Here is a 20,042-nt window from a genome sequence, read left to right on the forward strand (position 1 = left end):
CATGGGTAGGCAGACCGTTCCATAAAAATGGAGCTCTATAGGAGAAAGCCCTGCCTCTCCAGCTGTTTGCTTAGAAATTCTAGGGACAATTAGGAGGCCTGCGTCTTGTGACCGTAGCGTACGTGTAGGTATGTACGGCAGGACCAAATCAGAGAGATAGGTAGGAGCAAGCCCATGTAATGCTTTGTAGGTTAGCAGTAAAACCTTGAAATCAGCCCTTGCTTTGACAGGAAGCCAGTGTAGAGAGGCTAGCACTGGAGTAATATGATCACATTTTTTGGTTCTAGTCAGGATTCTAGCAGCCGTATTTAGCACTAACTGAAGTTTATTTAGTGCTTTATCCGGGTAGCCGGAAAGTAGAGCATTGCAGTAGTCTAACCTAGAAGTGACAAAAGCATGGATGAATTTTTCTGCATCATTTTTGGACAGAAGGTTTCTGATTTTTGCAATGTTACGTAGATGGAAAAAAGCTGTCCTCGAAATGGTCTTGATATGTTCTTCAAAAGAGAGATCAGGGTCCAGAGTAACGCCGAGGTCCTTCACAGTTTTATTTGAGACGACTGTACAACCATTAAGATTAATTGTCAGATTCAACAGAAGATCTCTTTGTTTCTTGGGACCTAGAACAAGCATCTCTGTTTTGTCCGAGTTTAATAGTAGAAAGTTTGCAGCCATCCACTTCCTTATGCTTTATTACTGCCACTTTTAGTGAGTTTGGTACACATCCAGTGGATAGAGAGCCATTTATTATGTTTAACATAGGAGGGCCAAGCACAGGAAGCAGCTCTTTCAGTAGTTTAGTTATAGGGAAGGACACTCAACAAGCACGGCACTTAAATGACTGATGATAAACTGATTGTGGGGGCTGTCTTGTTAGACTTCAGTGCATTTTTTGACATTATCGATCATAGTCTGCTGCTGGAATAACTTGTGTTATGGCTTTACACCCCCAGCTATAATGTGGATAAAGAGTTACCTGTCTAAAAGAACACAGAGGGTGTTCTTTAATGGAATGCTCTCCAACATAATCCAGGTAGAATCAGGAATTCCCCAGGGTAGCTGTTTAGGCCCCTTACTTTTTCAATCTTTACTAACGACATGCCACTGACTTTGAGTAAGGCCAGTGTGTCTATGTATGCGGATGACTCAACACTATTCATGTCAGCTACTACAGTGACTGAAATGACTGCAACACTTATCAAAAAGCTGCAGTTAGTTTCGGAATGGGTAGCAAGGAATAAGTTAGTCCTAAATATTTCCAAAAATAAAAGCGTTGACAAATCACTCACTAAACTACGTCTCGTAATGAATAATGTGAAAATTGAGCAAGTTGAGGTGACTAAATTGCTTGGAGTAACTCTGGATTGTAAACTGTCATGGTCAAAACATATTGATACAACAGTAACTAAGATAGGGAGAAGTCTGTCCAGTAATAAAGCTCTGCTCTGCCTTCTTAACAGCACTATCAACAAGGCAGGTCCTACAGGCCCTAGTTTTGTCGCACCTACGCAACTGTGCAGTAGTGTGGTCAGGTGCCAGAAAGAGGGACTTAGGAAAATTGCAGTTGGCTCAGAACAGGGCAGCACGGCTGGCACTTAAATGTACACAGAGAGCTAACATTAATAACATGCTGGTCAATCTCTCTTGACTGAAAGTGGAAGAAAGATGGACTTCATCATTACTTGTTTTTGTAAGGGGTGTTGACAAGCTGAATGTACCGAGCTGTCTAAAATACTAGCACACAGCTCGGACACCCATGCATACCGCACAAGACATGCCACCAGAGGTGTCTTCACAGTCCCCAAGTCCAGAAAAGACTATGGGAGGCACACAGTACTACATTGAGCCATGACTACATGGAACTCTATTCCACATCTGATAACTGATGCAAACAGTAGAATCAGATTTAAAAGCAGGTAAAAAATACACCTTACGGAACGACAGGGGCTGTGAAGAGACACAAAAGGTACAGACACATGTAAACAGTACGCACACATTGTTGTATGGTGGTATTGAACATGTTGTGGACATGTGGTGGTGTTGGGATGTTATATGATTTCCTGTCTTATCTTTAGTTCATTCAGTACAAACATAGTTCACTGTTTTATCTGTTATTTTATATGTAAGGTGGGTGTTTTGGACCCCAGGAAGAGTAGCTGCTGCCTTGGCAGGAACGAATGGGGATTCATAATAAACCCCTGGAAGAGTAGCTGCTGCCTTGACAGGAACTAATGGAGATCCATAATAAACCCCAGGAAGGGTAGCTACTGCCTTGGCAGGAACTAATGGAGATCCATAATAAACCCCAGGAAGGGTAGCTGCTGCCTTGGCAGGAACTAATGGAGATCCATAATAAACCCCAGGAAGAGTAGCTGCTGCCTTGACAGGAACTAATGGAGATCCATAATAAACCCCAGGAAGAGTAGCTGCTGCCTTGACAGGAACTAATGGAGATCCATAATAAACCCCAGTAAGAGTAGCTGCTGCCTTGGCAGGAACTAATGGGGATCCATAATAAACCCCAGGAAGAGTAGCTGCTGCCTTGGCAGGAACTAATGGGGATCCATAATAAACCCCAGGAAGAGTAGCTGCTGTCTTGGTAGGAACTAATGAGGATCCATAATAAACCCCAGGAAGAGTAGCTGCTGTCTTGGAAGGAATGAATGAGGATCCATTATAAACCCCAGGAAGAGTAGCTGCTGTCTTGGCAGGAACTAATAGGGATCCATTATAAACCCCAGGAAGCGTCTTGGCAGGAACTAATGGGGATCCATTATAAATCCCAGGAAGAGTCTTGGCAGCAGCTAATGGGGATCCATTATAAACCCCAGGAAGAGTCTTGGCAGCAGCTAATGGGGATCCATTATAAACCCCAGGAAGAGTCTTGGCAGGAACTAATGGGGATCCATTATAAACCCCAGGAAGAGTCTTGGCAGGAACTAATGGGGATCCATTATAAACCCCAGGAAGAGTCTTGGCAGGAACTAATGGGGATCCATTATAAACCCCAGGAAGAGTCTTGGCAGGAACTAATGGGGATCCATTATAAACCCCAGGAAGAGTCTTGGCAGGAACTAATGGGGATCCATTATAAACCCCAGGAAGAGTCTTGGCAGGAACTAATGGGGATCCATTATAAACCCCAGGAAGCGTCTTGGCAGGAACTAATGGGGATCCCTAGTAAATACAAAGTGTGTAGATTGATGAGGATTTTTTAAATATATATTTTTAATACATTTTAGAATAAGGCTGTAATGCAACAAAATGAGGAAAAAGTCAAGGGGGCTGAATACTTTCAGAATTCATTGTAGACCCATTGCTGATGATGTCATGATGTCTTGACTGCTGTGTCACAAGCTAAATACAAAAACGCCATTTTCCATAAAATGATTTGGAGTGTGTCGTATCAGTCAGCTCATAATGAGAACTCTCTCTGGTGGAATATTGGGTCACCATTCCATTGCCCTACACTCATCATATCATAAAATGCCAGTGTACCAAGGCCTATAATGAATAAAAGGCATTATTGATCATTATCATACACATCACACCAGGGTTCCCTAACTGGCAGTGGTTATATTCGCCCCCCCCCCCAAGTTCTCAGTCAAATGTTTTATTGTATTTTTCACAGCAGGAAATCAGCTCGTAGTGATTTTAGGCATCATAGAAACATGGGATCGTATACAAATGGAAACAAGGTCTGAAATGATTGTTTCAGTCAAATATATTTGTTTGGGTTCTTGCGGCTAATTTGCATACGATCACAAATGATTTGTAATGATTTTTTTCCGAACCCCCAAGAGATAAAAATCGGGCCTGCAGCTGAATCGAGTAGATGACACCTGCATTACACTAAATTATCTCTCTTAGAATTTCATCACAGGGATAATTAAATAACTAAATCCCTGATGGCAGTTAGACTATTATTTCTCACTAAGAGATACGTCCTCTTCTCTGCCATCCATTGATGTCTTCGTTTCTTCCTCACATCAGTCTTTCACCCATATCTTCCCCATCCACTTCAAGATCTTTGTGATTGGGTGCAGCCGACATTAAAGGTGAGTCGAGACTGACTGATCAACCAATCACCTTGCATCATAAATAACAACTTAATATTATTTATAGATCGGCCTGTCAGTCCCGGTGTTGATGCTCTCGAACACTGCCTTTCTTTGTATTGTCAGTCAGTCTGGTTGTGTGCTTTATGTTCTGTCCACCAGAGGGCGCTCTCTCTCTGTCTCTGTCCCCGCAGGCATGATGCTGACCTCATGGTACACCTCATCAGGCTGGGGGCTGCTCTGCAAGGCCAGGATGGAGGAGCACTGAGGATCCAACAGGTACTGCATGGGGTGGGGAGGGGAGAGGAGACTGTGGTCACACTAAAGGCATCAGCTTGAAAACCGAATTAGTGTGCTCGCATACTCCCTTAATTAAATTAAATTAATTCACTTAAAAAATTGGAACAAAAACACCAATAGTACTGTTTGTCTATCTAAATAGAATTCTAGAATTAATAGACAGAATGAATCTAATATAACTCGAGAAATCTAACATTCATTTTGACATTTTTTTTTGCAGAAGAGATCTTAGTCACGCAATTTTACATCTAAGATCTTTGGTGCAGAATTTCTCAAGTTAAAAAATGTGCATGATTTGTCTCTTGTTGAAAGACAATAAACACTTAATTCAAGAATCCCTACTGTTGACCAATCACAGACAAGGTGTGTAGGCTACCAACTTCGGCTTGCCTCGAGAAAAAATCCTGTGCGCACAAAGAGCCAAAAAAACAACAACTCTTGACCGAAGACTAAAACGAACGAAAAAGTTACAAAATATTGTCATAATATATACACAAACTGTTCTGAACTGTTTCGGATGGGAAGCATGAGGACGCCTTAAAGGGGAATTTAGTTTTGTCACGGCATCACTGCAACACCAAGCTAATCTCCTTAAAGGCCTTTCAGACTAATCTGCTTAAAGGTCTTTCAAACTAATCTCAATTAACCAAAATTTGGTCATATTTTATTTATTTAACGAGGCAAGTCAAGTAAGAACAATTCTTATTTACAATGACGGCCTACCATAAGGCAAAAGGCCTCCTGTGGGGACGGGGGCTGGGATTAAATATAGGACAAAACACACATCACGACAACAGAGCTAAACTACATAAAGAGAGACCTAAAGACAACAACATGGCATGGCAACAACACATGACAACACAGCATAGTAGCAACACAACATGACAACAACATGGTAGCAACAACACAGTAGCAGCACAAAACAGAGTACAAACATTGTTGGGCACAGACAACAGAGCAAAGGGCAAGAAGGTAGAGACAACAATACATCACACAAAGCAGCCACAACTGTCAGTAAGAGTGTCCATGATTAAGTCTTTGAATGAGGAGATTGAGATAAAACTGTCCAGTTTGAGTGTTTGTTGCAGATCGTTCCAGTCGCGCAGTGAACTGAAAAGAGGTGCGACCCAGGGATGTGTGCACTTTGGGGACCTTTAACAGAATGTGACTGGTGTAACAGTTTAACTTTCATCCGTCCCCTCGTCCCAACCCGGGCTCGCACCCTCTGCACACATAGACAACTGACACCCACGAAGCATCGTTACCCATCGCGCCACAAACGCCGCGACAGCACTTGCAGAGCAAGGGGAACAACTACTTTAAGGTCTCAGAGCGAGTGACGTCACCGGTTGAAACGCTATTAGCGCGCACCACCGCTAACTAGCTAGCCATTTCACATCGATTACACTGGCAGAACAGATGCACATTTATTGTTTAAGCAGTCTGTCCACAAGAGATTAGACTAAAACCATTCATTATTATGCCAAGATATAACAGGACACACTGATTACATGGAACTCAGCCAAAGACTGCTGCCTTGACAGGAACTAATGGAGATCCATAATATGTGCCTCATTGACAGTCCTATGGGTTCGCAGTGGTCATTTATGGGTTCGCAGTGGTCATTTATGGGTTCGCAGTGGTCATTTATGGGTTCGCAGTGGTCATTTATGGGTTCGCAGTGGTCATTTATGGGTTCGCAGTGGTCATTTATGGGTTCGCAGTGGTCATTTATGGGTTCGCAGTGGTCATTTATGGGTTCGCAGTGGTCATTTATGGGTTCGCAGTGGTCATTTATGGGTTCGCAGTGGTCATTTATGGGTTCGCAGTGGTCATTTATGGGTTCGCAGTGGTCATTTATGGGTTCGCAGTGGTCATTTATGGGTTCGCAGTGGTCATTTATGGGTTCGCAGTGGTCATTTATGGGTTCGCAGTGGTCATTTATGGGTTCGCAGTGGTCATTTATGGGTTCGCAGTGGTCATTTATGGGTTCGCAGTGGTCATTTATGGGTTCGCAGTGGTCATTTATGGGTTCGCAGTGGTCATTTATGGGTTCGCAGTGGTCATTTATGGGTTCGCAGTGGTCATTTATGGGTTCGCAGTGGTCATTTATGGGTTCGCAGTGGTCATTTATGGGTTCGCAGTGGTCATTTATGGGTTCGCAGTGGTCATTTATGGTTCGCAGTGGTCATTTATGGGTTCGCAGTGGTCATTTATGGGTTCGCAGTGGTCATTTATGGGTTCGCAGTGGTCATTTATGGGTTCGCAGTGGTCATTTATGGGTTCGCAGTGGTCATTTATGGGTTCGCAGTGGTCATTTATGGGTTCGCAGTGGTCATTTATGGGTTCGCAGTGGTCATTTATGGGTTCGCAGTGGTCATTTATGGGTTCGCAGTGGTCATTTATGGGTTCGCAGTGGTCATTTATGGGTTCGCAGTGGTCATTTATGGGTTCGCAGTGGTCATTTATGGGTTCGCAGTGGTCATTTATGGGTTCGCAGTGGTCATTTATGGGTTCGCAGTGGTCATTTATGGGTTCGCAGTGGTCATTTATGGGTTCGCAGTGGTCATTTATGGGTTCGCAGTGGTCATTTATGGGTTCGCAGTGGTCATTTATGGGTTCGCAAAAGAACAAAGGAACAAATGATACAGTTAGTACACACAAAGAAACACACAGTGTATTAGTCATTGAAACACACTGATCATGCGCCATACTGACCACTGTGAAATGTCCAGGCAGCTTGACCTTGGGTCTGAGGAAGCTGACCACCCTGTAGCAGTGCCAGAATGCTAGAACCACCAGGGGCACTGACACAGCCATCACCACAAACATCCCCAGGGCCATCACCCAGGGCCTGTCCTTGCCTGCAGACGGTTTGGGGTTGGGGAAAGTGGACACCGGGGACGAAGAATTGAGTTGAGCAAAAGAGTAGACTTGTACTCAGAGAATCATTGAAGGGAACAATCTAATAGTCATAATTTGTGTTTACAGATGTAAAAAACAAGGGGAGGACAAGAAAGAGAGAGAGATGGCGCTCACCCTTAGCGGTGCTCTCACACGTAACGTTGCTGGGCTGGCTTTGTTTGAAGAACCTTTCGGTTACCACCCAGACCTGAAAACAGTACCTGGTCCATTGCTCCAGCTCCAACACCACTTCATGCAGTTGGATGCCATTCATCCGTTTGACCTGCAGGGGGTGATAGAGGAGAATTAAGGAAGCAGTGAGCGCCACGCAATGAGTATGTTTTACACACATTGTAATTTTTTCATATTAAACTGATTGGCAGCCGGCACATTATGCAATAGCCATGTAAACACCTTACTCTGATTATCTTAAACATTGTTTGAAAGCATAGTACATTTAATGTTTTACCCAAGTACAATGTAATTACTAAGGTTTTACACAGGCTGTAGCTATATAAACTTCATTTTATCTTGAGCGGCCCTCATTTTAAAGCTTCCGGAAGTTTCATTTCACAACAAGGTACATAAATGAAGTGAATTCTGGAATTAAACTTCCGGAAGCTTTAAAATGGAGGGCCAGATTGTCCGTATGGATCATGTACTGTAGTTAGTTACATTACATTAGTTACAAGTAAGTACACCTCAAGATACACTTCATTTGAACTATCTACATCCTGTGTAACTCCTAGTAATTACATTGTACTTAGGCAGACATTTAAATGTAATATGCTTTGAAACAGGGTATTTATCCTCATCTGGGATGACCAAATTAACCCAGATTGGTACATTTTATTTTGGCGGCAACCGCTAGCAATAACATTGAGTGGAGATATATTTACAACAGTGAACTTTCATGGTTAAGTATAATAAAAAAATATATTGGGACACCCAGCGCACCGACGAGGGGTCACAACCTTTGTGACAGTTGTAACTGTACGCAGGTGATAAGACACTAAACACTAAGTTGGCGAATGTATTGGGCAACCTGCCCTTTTATCACAAGCATGGAAGACAAGCATTCATTGTTACACCTTTTTTTTGTAATTACAGACCACAATTACTGCCATGTGGTTGTTACAGTGAATTACAATACTCGTTAAAGTGTAATTACACACACTGTAATAAGGACCACTGTAATAAGGACCACTGTAATAAGGACCACTGTAATAAGGACCACTGTAATAAGGACCACTGTAATAAGGACCACTGTAATAAGGACCACTGTAATAAGGACCACTAATAAGGACCTGTAATAAGGACCACTGTAATAAGGACCACTGTAATAAGGACCACTGTAATAAGGACCACTAATAAGGACCACTAATAAGGACCACTAATAAGGACCACTGTAATAAGGACCACTAATAAGGACCACTGTAATAAGGACCACTGTAATAAGGATCACTAATAAGGACCACAGTAATAAGGACCACTGTAATAAGGACCACTGTAATAAGGACCACTATAATAAGGACCACTGTAATAAGGACCACTAATAAGGACCACTGTAATAAGGACCACTAATAAGGACCCCCTTAAAATAAAAAAGCGTTAGCCAAACTTATACGTCCAAACTCAAATCCCATTATATATTAATCTATCTACTATAATCCCATTGTTGTGTGCATGTAACCGTACTCAAAGTGTCACCAGATGATCACCCCTACGGTTCTCAAATTGACCAATGGCAGATGGAAAGTAGTTCGATCCCCGGGACCACCCATACGTAGAATGTATGCACACATGACTGTAAGTCGCTTTGGATAAAAGTGTCTGCTAAATGGCATATATTATTATTATTATTATGTGCTCAGACCCTAAACCTGCATCTCATACTCCTTATTGGCTACTGTCACTATGACATCAGATGTGAAAGGTCAGGCAAACTGCTTTACTTTGTTTCGCCATTCCTCAGATCCCCTGGTTGTAGGCAGTGGACATTACACTCAAAATGTATAATCCCAGATGGAAAGTAAAATGGCCACCATACCTTCTTCTCCTGGCCCTCCTTCCAGTAGGTGAGGTTAAAGGTTGCATGATTGTAGATCTCTTTAAACTCAGAGATCCTGAGCACTGGGTCTTCGATGCTCACTTCAATGTTCGCACCACTGGAGACTAGAGTCACACGGGGAGGGCCTAAAGTGGCTGTGGAGAGAGACAGAGAGACATGGGAAAGAAAGTGACCTAAAGGAAGTGGCGACCTCTCAGGGGTAAAGAAATGACATGGCATCTGCTAGCGGATCACCATAGTCCATTAAAGAGCAAAATCTGTCAGGCTCCAGTCTAATGATACACTCTGCTTTTGCCCTGACCTCTGGTTTAACAGTACCTGTTATTACATTGTCATACCCATCTCTAGTGCACTGCAACAAAAAAACTACTATGAAATGTCCATGTATGTATTAGGTTATGAATGTGTAATGAAATCCTTATGTAGATTGAAGTTACAGATGGGTAACTAGGAACTCACTGTGTTCATCCATAACAAACTCCTTAGTCTCCACCCAGTGAGATGTCTCTCCCTCTCGTTCTGCCCTCACTTGGAAAGTGTACACTCCAAATTTGTTTAGATGTCTGGTGAAGTCACAGCATAGGGCAGTTGTGTCCAAACATACGACCCGGTAGCTGTTCCTGATGCTCTTCCTGTGTTCAAAACAAGACACCACTGTGTTGTTATTGCGGTAGACGGCAGGGTAGCCTAGTGGTTAGAGCGTTGGACTAGTAACCAGCAGGTAGCCTAGTGGTTAGAGCGTTGGACTAGTAACCGAAAGGTTGCAAGTTCGAATCCCCGAGCTGACAAGGTACAAATCTGTCATTCTGCCCCTGAACAGGCAGTTAACCCACTGTTCCTAGGCCGTCATTGAAAATAAGAATTTGTTCTTAACTGACTTGCCTAGTAAAATAAAGGTAAAAAAGAAGACTATTGTTACCAGTGTATGTACGCTGTTTGTATTCCTGAAACCCGCTCTGCCAAGTATTGTGTAAAACATTTTTTTTTTATAAGTGAAATTATAGATATAGTGAGTGAGTGAGTGAGTGAGTGAGTGAGTGAGTGAGTGAGTGAGTGAGTGAGTGAGTGAGTGTGTATGACACAGATTCTTCTGGGGACGATAACTTGTGGGGTGTGTCATTTCTCCTCTTTCCCAGCAGGAAGTGTGCCATATTTAAATGTTCACCCTCACTTGGTTGTGTTCATATTACCACTTGTATTCTGATCTGTAGGTGAGGGTTCCTGTGTGGTTCTGAGGGGGATCCCACTCCAACACTAGTCCCATGTTGATGGAGGTAATTCTGATGTTACTGGGACTTGGAAGTTCAGCTAACACTGCTGTAAAAGCACAGTTAGACACAGTTGAACATATTGACAAATACACATAATTCAGGGGGATTACAGGCTTTAGATACAGAAGGGTATTGAGTCAGATGAGGAACATTGTATTTTATATGTATTGGCCGATTTTAAGAGTTTTTTTTATTATTTATTTTTTAGAGATAAATTAAGCCCATTGCACTTCCTCGAGATGAACACTCTTGACCACATATAGTATGTGAAACCTTAAGCCATTGTCTATGTATATATTTAGCCTACATCATCAGTATGACAATCTAACAGAGACCAACATGCGAGGTGTTTCCATTGGTTCCCACTAGTGACAGTAAAAGTAGATTATGGAATGTATAAGTGCTAAATAAATGTAGCCTATAAAAATAGACTGTGAAATTATCACGAAATATCAACAACAACAAGTTCGTAAAAACCAGTCGTGATATTGAATGGTTTAAAACATGAATCTACAATCAAAGCCAATCGATTGACAGCACGTTGGGAGACTATGCTGTGGTAAAGTCGAAAGAGAAATACTGACCTGTCATTCCATGTAAAGTTAAGCAGAATAGTTTGACAAACGAGATAGTAAACACCGTAGATTGCATGTTGCCCAAGAGATGTTCTGTGTTGTCCAGCGACACTGAAATGTTCCGCTATAGTTGCTTCAGGCCGCTCTTGAGAGTTTATTGTGTACTTTCTGAAAGGGCGGAGAATTGCGGGGAAGCGAAACCAAGCTGAGTGATATAAATACAGAAGAAGCCCGGGCAGGTTTCCATTGAACCAAGTTTAGTCGATGTCGGAAAAAAAAACCTTTAGGCTTGTTTTAACTTAATGGAAACGGCAGATGTAATATTCATTTTCAAAAGATCGACAAAATGTGTATCCGTTCGACAGGGGTGGATCTTTATTTTGTCTTACTTTATTGCGACAAATTATGATTGAATGAGCAGTGTTTTTCGAGTAAATGATGGCCTGATACGTTCGATAGAAAACAGGGCACGTGATGTTTCGCCATAACTATATAGTTTCACTCCACATTTCATACTAAATGCCTACTGCTTGTCAAGTAATTTTTCAAATATAAAAATGAAATGTATTTGTCAAGTATTGTTCTGACTTGCAAGATTGCCTGAACTGCTGCTTCACCTTGCTTCTTTGTAACGTTACATTCGTTACTTTGATTTCTGAGTCAAAACGGAAAAAGGCTAATTTATTGTTCCCGAATTTGAAAAACGGAAATCGACATTGTTTGTCATTTATGGTGTTAAAATTAGACAGGAATAATGGGAAACACAACAATATTTATTAAATTTATATTTTCGTTTTATTCCTACCAAGAAGTACAGAATATTCTGTACTTCTTGGTAGGAATATAGAATATTCCTGGTGCTTTAGGAGTGTTTTCAGCCTGGGTTACCAGCAAAAAGAAAGGAGTCGACTGTGAGTGTGACAGGAAATCAAAATACTCATCTTAGTTTAAAGACAGGCTCCTGAAAGAGGGACATTTCTTTTTTGCTGAGTTTATATATACAGTTGAAGTCGGTACCACAGACACTGAGGGACAGACAGACACACAAGGGTCAGTACCACACACCAACAGGTCACTGACCATCTCGAATCCCACCTACCTTCTCCGCTGTGCAATCTGGTTTCCGAGCCGGTCACGGGTGCACCTCAGCCACACTCAAGGTACTAAACGATATCATAACCGACATCAATAAAAGACAGTACTGTGCAGCCGTCTTCATCGACCTGGCCAAGGCTTTCGACTCTGTTAATCACCATATTCTTATCGGCAGACTCAGTAGCCTCGGTTTTTCTAATGACTGTCTTGCCTGGTTCACCAATTACTTTGCAGACAGAGTTCAGAGTGTCAAATCGGACGGCATGTTGTCCGGTCCTCTGGCAGTCTCTATGGGGGTGCCACAGGGTTCAATTCTCTTTTCTCTGTATATTTCAATGATGTTGCTCTTGCTGCGGGTGATTCCCTGATCCACCTCTACGCAGATGACACCATTCTGTATACTTCCGTCCCTTCCTTGGACACTGTGCTATCTAACCTCCAAACGAGCTTCAATGCCATACAACACTCCTTCCGTGGCCTCAAACTGCTCTTAAACGCTAGTAAAACCAAATGCATGCTTTTCAACCATTCGCTACCTGCACCCGCACGCCCGACTAGCATCACCACCCTGGATGGTTCCGACCTAGAATATGTGGACACCTATAAGTACCTAGGAGTCTGGCTAGACTGTAAACTCTCCTTCCAGATTCGTATCAAACAGCTCCAATCTAAAATCAAATCTAGAGTCGGCTTTCTATTCTGCAACAAAGCCTCCTTCACTCACGCCGCCAAACTTACCCAAGTAAAACTGACTATCCTACCGATCCTCGACTTCGGCGATGTCATCTACAAAATAGCTTCCAATACTCTACTCAGCAAACTGGATGCAGTTTATCAGTGTCATCCGTTTTGTTACTAAAGCACCTTATACCACCCACCACTGCGACCTGTATGCTCTAGTCGGCTGGCCCTCGCTACATATTCGTCGCCAGACCCACTGGCTTCAGGTCATCTACAAGTCCATGCTAGGTAAAGCTCCGCCTTATCTCAGTTCACTGGTCACGATGGCAACACCCACCCGTAGCACGCGCTCCAGCAGGTGTATCTCACTGATCATCCCTAAAGCCAATACCTAATTTGGCCGCCTTTCGTTCCAGTTCTCTGCTGCCTGTGACTGGAACGAATTGCAAAAATCGCTGAAGTTGGAGACTTTTATCTCCCCCACCAACTTCAAACATCTGCTATCTGAGCAGCTAACCGATCGCTGCAGCTGTACATAGTCTATCGGTAAATAGCCCACCCATTTTACCTACCTCATCCCCATACTGTTTATATTTATTTACTTTTCTGCTCTTTTGCACACCAGTATCTCTACCTGTACATGACCATTTGATCATTTATCACTCCAGTGTTAATCTGCAAAATTGTAATTATTCGCCTACCTCCTCATGCCTTTTGCACACAATAAACTGTGGGTTAGAGATGGGAGATGAGCCCCCTCCCGCTAAACCTGAAGGTTAGAGATGAGCCCCCTCCCCCTGAACCTGTGGGTTAAAGATGAGCCCCCTCCCCCTGAGGGTTAGAGATGAGCCCCCTCCCCTGAACCTGTGGGTTAGAGATGAGCCCCCTCCTCCTGAACCTGTGGGTTCGAGATGAGCCCCCTCCCCTGAACCTGTGGGTTCGAGATGAGCCCCCTCCCCCTGAACCTGTGGGTTAGAGATGAGCCCCCTCCCCCTGAACCTGTGGGTTAGAGATTAGCCCCCTCCCCCTGAACCTGTGGGTTAGAGATTAGCCCCTCCCCCTGAACCTGTGGGTTAGAGATTAGCCCCCTCCCCTGAACCTGTGGGTTAGAGATGAGCCCCCTCCCCTGTGGGTTCGAGATGAGCCCCCTCCCCTGAACCTGTGGGTTCGAGATGAGCCCCCTCCCCCTGAACCTGTGGGTTCGAGATGAGCCCCCTCCCCCTGTGGGTTAGAGATGAGCCCCCTCCCCTGTGGGTTAGAGATGAGCCCCTCCCCTGTGGGTTAGAGATGAGCCCCCTCCCCTGTGGGTTAGAGATGAGCCCCCTCCCCCTGTGGGTTAGAGATGAGCCCCCTCCCCCTGTGGGTTAGAGATGAGCCCCCTCCCCCTGTGGGTTAGAGATGAGCCCCCTCCCCTGTGGGTTAGAGATGAGCCCCCTCCCCCTGTGGGTTAGAGATGAGCCCCCTCCCCTGTGGGTTAGAGATGAGCCCCCTCCCCTGTGGGTTAGAGATGAGCCCCCTCCCCCTGTGGGTTAGAGATGAGCCCCCTCCCCTGTGGGTTAGAGATGAGCCCCCCCCCCCTGTGGGTTAGAGATGAGCCCCCTCCCCCTGAACCTGTGGGTTCGAGATGAGCCCCCTCCCCCCTGTGGGTTAGAGATGAGCCCCCTCCCCTGTGGGTTAGAGATGAGCCCCTCCCCCTGTGGGTTAGAGATGAGCCCCCTCCCCCTGTGGGTTAGAGATGAGCCCCCTCCCCCTGTGGGTTAGAGATGAGCCCCCTCCCCCTGTGGGTTAGAGATGAGCCCCCTCCCCCTGTGGGTTAGAGATTAGCCCCCTCCCCCTGAACCTGTGGGTTAGAGATTAGCCCCCTCCCCCTGAACCTGTGGGTTAGAGATTAGCCCCCTCCCCCTGAACCTGTGGGTTAGAGATTAGCCACCTCCCCCTGAACCTGTGGGTTAGAGATGAGCCCCCTCCCCCTGAACTTGTGGTGGTGTAATTCTTAGAGCGAGAGGTGAGTTTCCTTGAACACAAACAGGGTGTGTTCTGGTGAGAGGAAGTAGTCTGAAAAAACCACACGTATCTACATCTGCAGTACGAGGTAAAGAACCCCTCAGAGAGGAAAAATGTGCCGGATGTAATTATTATATTAGACTAAATACTGATCTACTTTGTCATCCTCAGTCCTGGTGTTATTGTCAGGTTCAATTCAAAAGAAAATGTGAGAGGGTTTTGACCAGATTCTCAGAACTTTCTTTTTTAGGTATATGTACCCTTGGACGTATCTCTACACTGTAAAACAACAACAACCTCCAAATGAAGGAGATCCAGCGCATTCGGAATGTATTCAGACCCCTTCTTCATGTTTACAGCCCTTACATGGATTAAATCACTTTTTTTCCCCCCCTTCTCTCTATTTCTACCAGTGGTGTGCCTGTGCTAGACTGCAGTGAGTCAGTATTTTGCCTTTACCATGTAACCAGCTGAAATGAAAGCACTTACTCAGCAGTTACACGAGAAGGATCGAAAAAGGAAAGCACTTACTCAGCAGCTACACTAGAAGGATCGAAAAAGGAAAGCACTTACTCAGCAGTTACACGAGAAGGATCGGAAAAGGAAAGCACTTACTCAGCAGCTACACTAGAAGGATCGGAAAAGGAAAGCACTTAACTCAGCAGCTACACTAGAAGGATCGGAAAAGGAAAGCACTTACTCAGTAGTTACACGAGAAGGATCGGAAAAGGAAAGCACTTACTCAGCAGTTACACGAGAAGGATCGGAAAAGGAAAGCACTTACTCAGCAGCTACACTAGAAGGATCGGAAAAGGAAAGCATGGGACTGAAGAGTAAGAGCGTACCTGAGGCTCTGAACTGTGAAGTGGGTGTTGGCAGGAGTCCCTGGACAGGGCAGCCAGGTCAGAGTGTGCTCAAGGTTGAAGGAGACAATGGACACGTTGCTAAAGACTGGGGGCAGGCACACCACTGAAACATATCGACATATAGAGAGAAAGGGAGGGAGACGCAGACAAAAAAATATAAAATGATAAGACAGTCACACAGAACAGGACACCAGCCAGAGAGACGGGTATTAAACAGGACACCAGAGAGAGACAGGTATTAAACAGGACACCAGAGAGAGAGACGGGTATTAAACAGGACACCAGAGAGAGAGACGGGTATTAAACAGGACACCAGAGAGAGAGACGGGTATTAAACAGGACACCAGAGAGAGAGACGGGTATTAAACAGGACACCAGAGAGAGAGACGGGTATTAAACAGGACACCAGAGAGACAGGTATTAAACAGGACACCAGAGAGACAGGTATTAAACAGGACACCAGAGAGACGGGTATTAAACAGGACACCAGAGAGACGGGTAATAAACAGGACACCAGAGAGACAGGTATTAAACAGGACACCAGAGAGAGAGACAGGTATTAAACAGGACACCAGAGAGAGAGACGGGTATTAAACAGGACACCAGAGAGACGGGTATTAAACAGGACACCAGAGAGAGACAGGTATTAAACAGGACACCAGAGAGAGACAGGTATTAAACAGGACACCAGAGAGAGACAGGTATTAAACAGGACACCAGAGAGAGACGGGTATTAAACAGGACACCAGAGAGACGGGTATTAAACAGGACACCAGAGAGACGGGTATTAAACAGGACACCAGAGAGACAGGTATTAAACAGGACACCAGAGAGAGAGACAGGTATTAAACAGGACACCAGAGAGAGAGACAGGTATTAAACAGGACACCAGAGAGAGAGACAGGTATTAAACAGGACACCAGAGAGAGAGACAGGTATTAAACAGGACACCAGAGAGACGGGTATTAAACAGGACACCAGAGAGACAGGTATTAAACAGGACACCAGAGAGACGGGTATTAAACAGGACACCAGAGAGAGAGGTATTAAACAGGACACCAGAGAGACGGGTATTAAACCGGACACCAGAGAGAGAGAGACAGGTATTAAACAGGACACCAGAGAGACAGGTTTTAAACAGGACACCAGAGAGAGAGACAGGTATTAAACAGGACACCAGAGAGAGAGACAGGTATTAAACAGGACACCAGAGAGACGGGTATTAAACAGGACACCAGAGAGACGGGTATTAAACAGGACACCAGAGAGACAGGTATTAAACAGGACACCAGAGAGAGAGACAGGTATTAAACAGGACACCAGAGAGAGAGACAGGTATTAAACAGGACACCAGAGAGAGAGACAGGTATTAAACAGGACACCAGAGAGAGAGACAGGTATTAAACAGGACACCAGAGAGAGAGACGGGTATTAAACAGGACACCAGAGAGACAGGTATTAAACAGGACACCAGAGAGAGAGACAGGTATTAAACAGGACACCAGAGAGACGGGTATTAAACAGGACACCAGAGAGACGGGTATTAAACAGGACACCAGAGAGACGGGTATTAAACAGGACACCAGAGAGACGGGTATTAAACAGGACACCAGAGAGACGGGTATTAAACAGGACACCAGAGAGACGGGTATTAAACAGGACACCAGAGAGACGGGTATTAAACCGGACACCAGAGAGAGAGAGACAGGTATTAAACAGGACACCAGAGAGACGGGTATTAAACAGGACACCAGAGAGACGGGTATTAAACAGGACACCAGAGAGACAGGTATTAAACAGGACACCAGAGAGACAGGTATTAAACAGGACACCAGAGAGACGGGTATTAAACAGGACACCAGAGAGAGAGACAGGTATTAAACAGGACACCAGAGAGAGAGACGGGTATTAAACAGGACACCAGAGAGACGGCTATTAAACAGGACACCAGAGAGACAGGTATTAATCAGGACACCAGAGAGACGGGTATTAAACAGGACACCAGAGAGACAGGTATTAAACAGGACACCAGAGAGACGGGTATTAAACAGGACACCAGAGAGAGAGACAGGTATTAAACAGGACACCAGAGAGACGGGTATTAAACAGGACACCAGAGAGACGGGTATTAAACAGGACACCAGAGAGAGAGACAGGTATTAAACAGGACACCAGAGACGGGTATTAAACAGGACACCAGAGAGACAGGTATTAAACAGGACACCAGAGAGACGGGTATTAAACAGGACACCAGAGAGACGGGTATTAAACAGGACACCAGAGAGACGGGTATTAAACAGGACACCAGAGAGACAGGTATTAAACAGGACACCAGAGAGACGGGTATTAAACAGGACACCAGAGAGACGGGTATTAAACAGGACACCAGAGAGAGATATTACAGTAGAGCAAAATATTAGTACCAGAGATAAACAAATCAAACATGTTCTCTGAAACATTATTTTCTTGACAATGAAGATAAGATACTGTAGGTAACGGAAGCTGCTCTTTCCATGACACACACTGACCAATCCAGATTAAAGCTATGATCCCTTATTGAGGTCACTTGTTAAATCCACTTCAATCAGTGTAGATGAAGGGGAGGAGATGGGTTAAAGAAGGATTTTTAAACCTTGGGACATACATTGTGTGTGTGCCATTCAGAGGGTGAATGGGCAAGACAAAATATTTAATTGCTTTTGAACGGGGTATGGTAGTAGGTGTCAGGCGCACCGGTTTGAGTGTCAAGAACTGCAAAGCTGCTGGTTTTTTCACGCTCAACAGTTTCCTGTGTGTAATCAAGAATGGTCCACCACCCAAAGGAAATCCAGCCAACTTGACACAACTGTAGGAAGCATTGGAGTCAACATGGGCCAGCATCCCTGTGGAACGCTTTCGGCACCTTGTGGAGTCCATGCCCCGACGAATTGACTGATCTGAGGGGTGCAACTCAATATTAGGAAGGTGTTCCTAATGTTTTGTACACTCAGTGTATTTCTTTGCTGTCCATTTTGATGTAATATTTTGAAGTGTTTGCTGTATTAGTTGTGTTTCTGTGGTTTGAAGGATATCTGTCAGGAACATAAAAAGCTTCTAATGTTGTACTGAATAGTTTCTTAACTGTGTTTATAACAAACAATAAAACAAAATGTTCAGATGGTATAGAAAAATATTTTATTACATTAAAAAAAATGAAGGATTAAAATAATGGTCTTTAAGACTCATTACAATATGTTTGTATTATTCATTGCACCCTTGGCGTTAACAAATATTACATTTATTTTACATTTGTTGTAATTTTACAGATTACAACAAATGTATAATACACACTTCAAAAGGACGACTTTTTCCTGAATATGTAACAGATTAAATGTTTCTTACAGTATAGCAAAAAGCAAGTAAACAAGTACTACTACGATGATCGCATAAACACTAAAAAGTATGTTGACCTTCTGAATAAGTACAGAATACTGTATTGTATAGCTTGACCAATGATGCCCTTGACCGTTTGCCCGTTAGCATTAGTACTACTGGCTAATGCTGTCTGTGAACATCGATAATATAACCCCAAAGTACTTGTAAACCTAATTTAACTTTTGATAATGGCTCTCACATTCAAGTTAGCAACTTGAGAACTCCGTCGAGGTAATATGTACTTTACATTGCTAGCACACTAAAACGACATGCACAGCACAATTATTTAAAATGACACACAGAGTACAAAACCTTCTTCTCAAGTCTCCAAAAGTCTAAACACATGTTCTGCTTTACACACATTTTGTAATTCTAAATGGCATGTTTTAAATGCACTTCACACGGTTCTCTGCATAACACACAACAATCTGACATAAAGTCACATGTTGGCCATTTCAAAACACTGTCATTCAAAATGACAGGACATGAGCTAATTGGCCAATACATGTGCCACCTGGCCAAACACCTCAATGGTTAATTGTTACCACTTCAATCAGGAAGTAAGCACCATGAAAAGACCACAGGTGAGCACCTTTTGTTTTACAACAACAATGGAAGCCGTTGCAGGGAGATGTAGAGGAAGGGTGAGAATGAGAGGGGGAGGAAGAGTGAGAGGTAGGGGTAGAGCTGGTAGAGGAATTCATGGCCAAAGACAACTTTCAAATGAAATCAGAACAACCTTAGTTGATCATGTCATCAACCATGGGGCTGACAATGCGAGAGGCTGGACAGAGAGTGAAATC

General features: G+C 43.9%; 1 protein-coding gene across 3 annotated transcripts; it reads right to left on the reverse strand.

Moving 5' to 3' along the window:
- Positions 1 to 3,204: 3,204 nt before the first annotated feature.
- LOC124044274 (interleukin-10 receptor subunit beta-like) lies at positions 3,205 to 15,891 on the reverse strand. 3 transcript variants are annotated; one of them, XM_046363912.1, is made up of 7 exons: positions 15,805 to 15,891; positions 10,524 to 10,650; positions 9,793 to 9,965; positions 9,313 to 9,467; positions 7,398 to 7,545; positions 7,077 to 7,222; positions 3,205 to 4,340 (listed from the first exon to the last, which is right to left on the reverse strand). In XM_046363912.1, exons 2-7 carry the CDS (start codon positions 10,595 to 10,597, stop codon positions 4,203 to 4,205), a joined length of 834 nt encoding a protein of 277 aa, XP_046219868.1. In that variant the 5' UTR covers positions 10,598 to 10,650; positions 15,805 to 15,891; the 3' UTR covers positions 3,205 to 4,202. The 3 variants fall into 3 exon arrangements, with proteins under 3 accessions (XP_046219868.1, XP_046219867.1, XP_046219870.1); XM_046363911.1 differs by lacking the exon at positions 15,805 to 15,891 and adding an exon at positions 11,189 to 12,263; XM_046363914.1 differs by lacking the exon at positions 15,805 to 15,891 and having other exon boundaries at positions 10,505 to 10,610.
- Between the last annotated feature and the right edge of the window lie 4,151 nt (positions 15,892 to 20,042).

The sequence above is a fragment of the Oncorhynchus gorbuscha genome, linkage group LG09 (genome assembly GCF_021184085.1).
Source record: "Oncorhynchus gorbuscha isolate QuinsamMale2020 ecotype Even-year linkage group LG09, OgorEven_v1.0, whole genome shotgun sequence".
Classification (NCBI taxonomy): Eukaryota; Metazoa; Chordata; class Actinopteri; order Salmoniformes; family Salmonidae; genus Oncorhynchus; species Oncorhynchus gorbuscha.